The sequence below is a fragment of the Urocitellus parryii genome, chromosome 11 (genome assembly GCF_045843805.1).
Source record: "Urocitellus parryii isolate mUroPar1 chromosome 11, mUroPar1.hap1, whole genome shotgun sequence".
In the NCBI taxonomy this organism is placed as follows: domain Eukaryota; kingdom Metazoa; phylum Chordata; class Mammalia; order Rodentia; family Sciuridae; genus Urocitellus; species Urocitellus parryii.
The window spans coordinates 30,737,944-30,747,994 of record NC_135541.1 but is presented as its reverse complement, the minus strand read 5'-3'; the positions used below and the strand labels follow the sequence as shown (position 1 = coordinate 30,747,994).

The 10,051-nt window shown below is 41.5% G+C and overlaps 1 protein-coding gene across 1 annotated transcript; it reads right to left on the bottom strand.

Moving 5' to 3' along the window:
* Window positions 1–243: 243 nt before the first annotated feature.
* Tex38 (testis expressed 38) lies at window positions 244–8,227 on the bottom strand. Its single transcript, XM_026397667.2, is given in 4 exon segments — window positions 244–533; window positions 7,376–7,546; window positions 7,549–7,662; window positions 8,191–8,227. Coding segments are annotated over 4 exon segments (612 nt in total).
* Window positions 8,228–10,051: the final 1,824 nt, after the last annotated feature.

Genomic DNA, 10,051 nt, shown 5'->3' with positions numbered 1-10,051 from the left:
CAATGTGTCTCTTCAAAGACAACCTCCAATTCTCATTGTATTGGTGAGACTTGTGCCCCCATCAAACAGCGGAAGGATACTGTCCTCCTAAGGCAAATGAGACACAAAAGAGTAACTTTTCAAAAATCTTTAATAATGTAACATCTAAATGGGCTCTGATCTCTGTGTCAATATTACTTTCCTGAGGTTAGCTCCCTTTTCTAATACCCCTAGCACCTAAAGCTCCCACCTTCAGCGAGGAGGCTATAGCTCTGAAGCAAAAGGCTTTGCATTGAAACAGTTCACTCCATGGGTCAGTGTAGGAAGGGAATAGAAGTGGACATTACTTTTGATACAGATGGCAAATGAGTAGCAGGCAGAGTGGTTCAGCATTGGAGGTTGATTGCGAAGGGGTGGGGCAAAGGGTATCTCCTAAAACATAATTGGGAATGGAGATCTGGTCCTGTGCTGTGGCATCCAGTTAGAAAGAGGCTGCTGTGGAACCACCAGAGCAGGTTGCAGGGGAACAGAGGCCTCTGCCTTGGGGCTGCTTGCTGAGAGCCATTGCCAAGTAGGAATGACGCATGGCAATTTCTTTGTCAGCCTACTCCATGTTGCTTAGAGGAAGGACTCTCCATTGTGGAAATGGGCTTGCCTTTGGACCCAGGTCATTTGCAGTGACATTGCATGTATGCTTGAGTAAGATGACCCTAACCCTAACCTTGCTCAAGGACCAGGGCGGATCCAGGTTTAGGGTGTATCCTGCTGGGATTAGGGAGTATCCTGCTCCTTGGGTTTAGGGTGGTTCCAGGTTTAAGGTGTACCCTGCTGGGAATAGGGTGTATCCTGCTGCCTCAAGCGCCTGCCTGCTCCTTGAGTGCCCGTTGAGTTCTCCCGGGATTCAGAGAGTATTTGGGATTCAGAGCCTGGTGGAGTACGTGAATTTTTCCCAGAACGTGTGTAGAGTGCCGGTGTGAGTTCGGGAATAAAGAATTGTTGTTTGAATCTACAAAGCTGTGAGTGGCTCGTTATTTTGTGCCCAGCCAGACTGCGGCATTTGGTGGCCTGTACACGGAATGTCTGAAGCTTAGAGGTAAGTGAAATTGCTAGTCCCTGAGGGAAGGCAAGATAATGGGTGACCATTTCAAAAAACAATGTGTTCTTGTTTTGATTTGTTTTCGTTTCAAGCTGCCTATCCCTAGAAATTTCTCAGGCAAACTGGGAAAAATGGTTGGCTCAAGATTTGAAGTTTGTCGGCCCTGAGGAAGAGAAAATTGATACATGATTTTTTATTCCGTTTTTGTTTCATTCAATTTCGGTTTTATTTTGTGTTATCTTATTGGGTTGCATTATCTTTATAGTAGATTAGAAATTAGTAAAAATCAAACCGAAAAAGTGTTAAGTAAATTGTTAGAGGTTCAGAACATGGAGAAAGACATTTTAGATCAAGCAAAAGAGAAGGTCTCTTGAGCTAGTCAGATGAGGAAGGAAATTTGAAGGAAAAGGGGCTATTAGGAAAAAGGCTACAACAGGAGGCTGTTACTAACTCCGTTTTATCACCAGAGGGCATAATTCAACCAACAGCCCCACCTATGGAGACAGCTGAGTGGCCCTCAAACCCCGTAGTTGATAAATGGGATCCTGAGACAGGACCTCAAAGATTAGCAAACCCTGTACTTGAACAGGTAGGAGGGCAGCAAATTCACCGTGCTTTAGATTTTAAAACAGTGAAGCAGTTAAAGGAGGCTGTAACAAACTATGGTCCCCAACCACCCTTCACGGTAAGCATGGTTGAGTCCATTACTAACTTGGACATGACGCCAGCAGATTGGGCTAGCATGTGTAAATCTGTGCTAAATGGAGGAAAATATTTGTTATGGAAGGTTGCCAATGAGGAATTTTGCACGGAGACAGCTAGGCAAAATGCAGCAGCCAGTTACCCTCAAAGAAATCTAGATATGTTGTTAGGAAAAGGACCTCATGAGGGTCAACGGCAACAAATTGAATATGATCCTGCTATAAATGCACAAATTGCTGCAGACACAGTTAGGGCATGGAAGACTTTACAAGGACATGGAGATTTACAAGGTCAGCTATCTAAGGTAATACAGAGAACTAATGAACCTTACGCTGAATTTGTAGATAGGCTTATTCAAACAGCTTCCAGAATTTTAGGGGATACAGAACAGGCAATGCCATTAATAAAACAACTGGCTTATGACCAAGCAAATCGTTGCTGCAGAGAGGTCATTAGACCATGGAGATATGAAGATTTAAACACATATTAAATTATGTAGAGACATTAATGAACAAGGGCAAGTCTTGGCAGCTGCAGTACAACAGGCTTTAGATGCCAGGCCAAAAACATGCTATAATTGTGAACAAACAGGACATTTTAAAAGGAGTTTCCGGGGCTGGGGATGTGGCTCAAGCGGTAGCGCGCTCGCCTAGCATGCGTGCAGCCCGGGTTCGATCCTCAGCACCACATACAAACTAAGATGTTGTGTCTGCCAAATACTAAAAAATAAATATTAAAAAATTCTCTCTCTCTCTCCCACTCTTTCCCTCTCTCTCACTCTTTCTTTAAAAAAAAAAAAAAAAAAGGAGTTGCCCCATAGGAGGAGGGTTTAACAAAACTAGATATCAAAGGAATAGAATACCGGGTATTTGCCCACGATGCCATAGAGGGAGACATTGGGCTAATGAATGCCGTTCTCAAACCACCATAGAGGGTACTCCCTTATCAAAAAACGGACAAGGACCAGGTATTTGCCCACGGTATCGTGGAAAAAGGCATCAGGCTCCATTGCCAAAAAACGGACTGGGGGGCCCAATGCTCCGGGGCCCACAACTGCAAATATACGGGGCAGTGGAGGAACCCAGCAACACCATCAGGGTAGTGCCCAGGACACATTGTCCATTAAATCCCTCATCAGACAAACCCGAGGGAGCGCAGGGTTGGACATCTGCGCCTCTGCCAGAGCAGTACTAACTCCAGAGATGGGAGTTCAAATCATTCCCACAGGAGTAAAAGGACCTCTTCCCCAAGGAACAGTAGGCTTATTATTGGGACATAGTTCATCTACATTAAAAGGATTTATGATAAGTCCTTGGGTAATTGATCCCGATTATGTAGGTGAAATAAATTTATAGCTAGTTCTTCAAGAGGTATATCAGTAATTTCACCAGGAGATAGAATAGCACAGTTGTTAATAATATCCAGCCTACATGATAAATTCTCCAGCCGTAGTGTAGAAAGAGGTTCCAGGGGATTAGGCTCCACAGGTGTAGATTGGGCTATGCTTTCTTTAAATTTAGATTCTCGCCCAATGCTAAAACTAAATATTCAAGGTCATGAGTTTAATGGGCTACTGGACACAGGTGCTGACCTTAGCATCATATCTCTTCAAGAATGGCCAAAACATTGGCCATTACAACAAGCCACTCAAACGCTTCGAGGCCTAGGAGTGGCTACTAATCCACATCGAAGTGCAATGATATTAGATTGGAAGGATCCTGAAGGATGTGAAGGAACTATACAGCCATATGTATTGGATCATCTTCCTATAAATTTATGGGGACGAGATGCCCTAGATCAATTAGGTTTGACGTTAACAAATAACATAAATCCTAATGCGCCCACTACTAGGGCTAGACAAGGTTTTAGGAAAGAAAAAAGATTAGGAGAACAAGAACAAGGTATAGCAGCACCAATTCAAATAGATCAAGGAACAGACAGACATGGGTTGGATTTTCAGAAAGGGCCACTGAGACAATCAAAATTACTTGGAAATCAGAAAGGCCAGTGTGGGTTCCTCAGTGGCTCCTGACTAAAGAAAAGATACAAGTAGCCCATGATCTGGTCAAACAACAGTTAGTGGAAGGACATATACAACCTTCCGTATCTCCCCATAATACTCCCATTTTTGTCATCAAAAAGAAATCTGGTAAATGGAGATTATTGCAAGATTTAAGAGCCATTAATAATGAGATGGTTATTATGGGACCTGCTCAATCAGGGATTCCTCAATTGTCTGCTTTGCCAAAAACCTGGCATGTTTTAGCTATAGATATTAAAGATTGTTTTTTTTTTTTTTCGATTCCAATTCATCCCGAGGATAGTCCACGTTTTGCATTTACTATCCCTGCACTAAATCATGAAGGTCCTGATCAGAGATATGAATGGAAAGTACTCCCTCAAGGGATGGCTAAGAGTCCAACTATGTGTCAAATCTATGTTAACAAAGCAATCCAGCCACTTAGAAATCAAAATCCTGAACTACAAATATTTCACTATATGGATGATGTATTATTAGCACATAAAGATAAAAACACATTACTGGAATGTTACGCCACACTTACAAACTTATTAAAAAATTATAATCTAGAGATAGGAATAGATAAAGTACAATTAAATTTTCCAATTATTTAGGAGTTCTATTATCCTCAACCATGGTCCATCCACCAAAAATTCAAATACGAGTAGATCAACTCAAATCACTTAACGACTTTCAAAAGTTATTGGGAGACATAAATTGGATAAGGCCTTATCTAGGCATACCGACAGGAGAGTTGGGAGCTTTATTTGATATTCTAAAAGGTCCATCAGATCCAAATTCACCCCCACATGTTAACTCCTAAAGCTAGAAAGGCATTAAAAATCATTGAGACATATATGGAAAATATACATTTGGATAGAATTGATATAAGTTTGCCTTTATTATTTATTGTACTACCAACAAAAAATATTCCTACAGGAGTATTTTGGCAAGAAGGTCCATTATTGTGGATACATTTATCTTATTCTCCTAACACTATTCTTACTAGGTATCCTGAGGCTGTAGGACAATTAATACTCAAAGGAATAAGAGCAGCAAAGGGAGTGTTTGGAATTTCTCCCAATAAAATTATTACTCCATATACTATGGATCAAATTGATGAGTTAGCTAATGAGTCAAATACTTGGGCAATAATCATGTGTAAATCTAATGTTTCATTTGATAATCATTTACCATCTAATCCTTTGTTGTCTTTTTGGTCTAAGCATCCTGTAGTTTTTCCTAAAATGACAAGAAAAACACCTATCATGAATGCTCCAAATATATTCACTGATGGGTCTAATAATGGTACAGCAGCAGTAGTTACCCCTGATCAAACTTTTACATTTTTAGTACCCAAACAATCAGCTCAAAAGGTAGAGCTTAATGCAGTTTTACAAGCTTTTGTGATGTTTAAAGATTCTGTATTTAATTTATTTTCTGATAGTCAATATATAGTTAATGCTATTGTATCCCTTGAAGATGCTGGTAGGATTTCCCCTTCCTCTACTGTTTTCTCTTTGTTTTCCACTATAAAAAGTCTAATCTGGGACAGGAAAGATCCATTCTTTATAGGACATATTAGGGCACATACAGGATTGCCTGGAGCCCTTAGTTTGGGCAATGATTTAGCAGATAAAACTACACATGACTTACATATTTTCTCTACACTAGAAGAGGCTACAAATTTTCATAAAAGGTTTCATGTTAATGCTAATACTTTACAAAAGCGTTTTAAAATAACTAGGGAACAAGCCAGACACATAATAAAACAATGTCAAAATTGTGTGACCTTTTTACCACAAATTAATCTTGGAGTCAATCCTAGAGGACTGATACCTAACCATATTTGGCAGATGGACGTCACACACTTGCCAGAATTTGGAAAATTAAAATATTTACATGTTACAGTTTATACTTCTTCCGGATTTTTGATGGGCTCCCTTCATGCCAGAGAAAAAACTAAAGATGTTATAGGTCATTGCTTACAAAATTTTGCCACTGTGGGCATTCCTAAACAGTTAAAAACAGATAATGGTCCTGGTTATACCTCTACCTCTTTTAAACAATTTTGCTCATCATTTGGCATTATTCACATAACAGGAATCCCATACAATCCACAGGGACAAGGCATTGTTGAAAGAGCTCATCAAACTATTAAAACGTACTTATTGAAGCAAAAAGAGGGAATTGGAAAAGGTCATATATCCCCCAAAGATAAACTTAAAATAACGCTTTTTACTCTAAACTTTTTAAATTTGGTTTCATCAGGACTTAGTGCTGCGGAAAGGCATATGTATCCAAAAAATGTACATAAGCCTAAGGTACTTTGGAAAGATATTCTAACAGGACAATGGAAAGGTCCTGACCCAGTGATTGTCTAGAGTCGGGGTTCTGTTTGTGTTTTTCCACAGGGAGAACAGAAGCTGATTTGGATTCCAGAGAGACTAACCAAAGCAATTTCTACAGACCAAAAAGAAGATGATTTGACTCAAATCCATAACAGCTGATATCCAGAGCTCCAGCTTGGCTATTCTTACATCTGCCACAGTGATTAACTAGGATGCTTTTTTCAATATCTATTTTATTATTGCCTTTTCCCACATCATAAAGTTCTATTTTATTTTTTGAGCTCATACAGACCTAAGTTAATGTTTTTCTGATCAGTTTTATTTTTTGACTGTGGAGTTTTTAAACATTGCAATGGAGATTTCACCTAGGTAAAGCTACAAGGCCTTTATTATTGTCTTATGTGTTGTACGTTTGTGTGCACATTTGAGTTTTGTGTTGTATGTCTGTGTGCGTATGTCCATAGATCATGTATGAGGAGCGCTCATGAAAAAATGGATCCAAATTATTTTTTTATTCACGTGATTTAAATGGTTTAATTTAAATTAGGTAAACAGCTGTTAATGATTGTTTTTAAAGGTGGTTAACAGATCTGTTTGTTTACTAAATTAAATTAGGTAAACAACTGTTAAGGATTGTTTTTAAAGGAGGTTAACAGATCTGTTTGTTTACTTTCACCTTTCCTTTTCATTATCTTTAATAATTCTGTTCAGGATAATGTCTCTTTAGCATCATTGCCAGAATTCCCATTTCCACTGGGAATAGGGCGTATCCTGCTGCCTCAAGCGCCCGCCTGCTCCTTGATCATGAGCCACTCAGAGCTTTGTAGATTCTGGGCAAAATTCACATACTCCACCAGTCTCTGAATCCCAAATAATCTCTGAATCCCAGGAGAACTCAACGGGAACTCAAGGAGTAGGCGGGCGCTTGAGGCAGCAGGATACACCCTATTCCCAGCAGGGTACACCTTAAACCTGGAACCACCCTAAACCCAAGGAGCAGGATACTCCCTAATCCCAGCAGGATACACCCTAAACCTGGATCCGCCCTGGTCCTTGAGCAAGGTCACCTTACTCAAGCATACATGCAATGTCACTGCAAATGACCTGGGTCCAAAGGCAAGCCCATTTCCACAATGGAGAGTCCTTCCTCTAAGCAACATGGAGTAGGCTGACAAAGAAATTGCCATGCGTCATTCCTACTTGGCAATGGCTCTCAGCATCTGCTGCCTCTGTTGGCATAATGCCTGACTTCAGGGGTGTCTGACCCCCACAAAGAATCTGGAATCTCAACTTTAATCTCAGTTTTGGTAACAGCCCAGGGAGGGCCTTTGTGGATAGCTGCATTCATGCCATATTGGCATCGCTTGTTTATCCAGTACAGGAGTGAGCTGTAAGTGCCCACTGCTGGGCACGCTCCTCCTACTGGAGGTTCTTCTTCCAGTGCAGAAAGAGAATGCAGCTGCTAGTTATAATAGAGCACAGCCCCAGAAATCCAAAGTACAACGCGACCCCCACTGAGACAGTTAAAAAAGGGGAGGGGGGCAGGGTGACACTGCTCTAGCTTGGGACCTGAACTGTTTCTCATTCCTCGCCTTGATTTGGTTCATTCATCCATTTATTCCTTCCCTCCCTCCTCAAAGATATGCCTCATCATTTTCTTAATTCAGTCAAAGCTAGATTTGCAGGGAGTCTAAGAGGCCACTTTAGCCTTTTACAGATAAGGAACACTAGGTCTAGAGGGGACATGACCTTCACGGACTCAGTCAGGCCTTCTGGCTCCCAATCCAGGACCCAACCAATCCATCAGATTGAGAACCCTCACTAAGGACAAGGCCCTCGTGGAAGTAAAAGTTCACCACTTGACAAGGACACCAATGTATCTTTTCTGGTTGGGCAGAACATGGTCTCTGCCTTCTAGGAATCCTTACTTTCCTAGAGGAGTCTATCTCTTACTATTTAGCACTCCATGGAGGCATCCACCACTCCATTCATGCAAAGGGAAAGTTTGTCCCCCACACTCAAAGGACTGAAGGAGTACTTACTGCCAGGAAGGCCCATATCCTTCTTTTCGGAATCCATAAGGTTGAGTCTTGTTACCAGGCCTATGGCTCTGGAAAGAATGAACTCACCCACTAACCTGTCCACCAATAGGAATCTCAGAAGGCTCAAGCCCCACTGTTCCCTAAAGAAGTCATCACCAGGTTCTGAACACTGGGAATTCCAGGGGTGGTGCTTGTGGAAGGATTCTGAGCTGATGGGAGGAAGGGACTCCATATGATGGCATCTCATGAGCATAGTTGTCTTCCATCAAAGACTGGTCCACCACAGAATTATCTGTTCCCAACTTCTTATGGTGAACTCACAGAACAGCCCCCCAGGAAAGGGCCCTCACACCCTCAGGAGCTTATATTTATGTTGTCAGTTATTAGGGAGCCATTTCTGGATATCTTTTCCAGTGGTGAGTGGGGCAGATAGCACAATGAACATTGGGCAGCCCTGCCCTTAAGAAGTTTCTGACCAAGTTGTCAAAGGAAAAAAAACACTGCTCAGGGGAACCAAGTGGTCCAAACCTCATTGTTTGGCTCTTGTATCTCTTTTGTTTCTCTAACAAGTGCTGGCAAAGTATTTCCTGGGCATCATCAGGGCCTGTGGGAGCTCTGCCCATGTGATCTTGCATCTCTTTCCAGCTTCATCTCCCTCTCCATCTTTCGTATACCTCTCCCTTCCAGTCATGCCAGGTTCCTCAAAGACCCTGTTTATTTACCTTGGGAGTTTAGCTCACGTGGCTCCTTCACTCAGGAGTGTCATTTCCCACATTTCCACTAAACATCTCCTTATCCTCCCAGGTAGTCAACTCCCCTACTCTAGAGGCAAATAGTCCTTTCAGTTTGATTTCCCAAAACCACATCATCTCCAGTTCGAAGAGACTTGGAGCATTGTCTAATCCAACTTCCATCAGATACTCGAGTACTGAGGTCAGAACTTCCCTAACTCAGCAACTAATCCCCCAGAGTTCATTTGACTCAGGAACTTGCTTACCATCTCCTGAGGCAGCTTGCTTCATTTATGACCAGCTCAGTTAGAAAGCCATTTCCTAATCAAGCCTAGGTCAGCTTCCCAATAGGTTGTCCTGGCTCAACTCCTTGGCACCATTTAGTTACTTCCAACTTTAACAGTAGCCAGAATGATCCTTTTAAGAATAGATCATGTTACTCTGCTCAAATACACAGTGAATTCCCATCTCACTCAGATTTAAAACCACAATCCTTGATCAACTCCTCCAAATCCCTGAGCAATCTAACCAACCACTCCCATACCTCCTTAGACTCATTTTTACTGCTGTCCCCTTCACTCATTCACATAGAAAACCTCCTTGTTGTTCCACAAGCAGGGTACATATGCTCCTGCTTCAGGGTATTTGCCCTTGCTATTCCCCCTTCCTGGAAAGCTGTTCTGTCAGATATCCATACAGATCATTCCCTCGTTTCCTTTGGGTTTCTGCTTTGGTGTTCCCCTTATCTCCATTTCTCTTAAACTGCTTTGTTTTTCAACATAGCATGTATCATTACCTAACATTTATTTATTGTCTGTCTCACTCCACTGGAATGTAAGCACCTCAAGTTAATGTAAACAAGAATCTAAGAATTTCAGATGGTGATAACTGCTATGAAGAGAATAAAGTAGGGTAAAATAAGAGGGCAAAATAAGGTTAAAAAAAAAAAGAAGAAGAGAAGATTCATCAATAAAGGTTCCTTTGAGGTGCTGACATGGAAACTAAGCCCTAGATGATAATGAGGCAGCAAGTGTGGATCTATACAGAGAGAACAAGTGCAATGATCCTGAGCCAGGAACACGCCATACTAATCCTCTACTACATTGCTCCTAGCATAGAGCAGGGCGGAT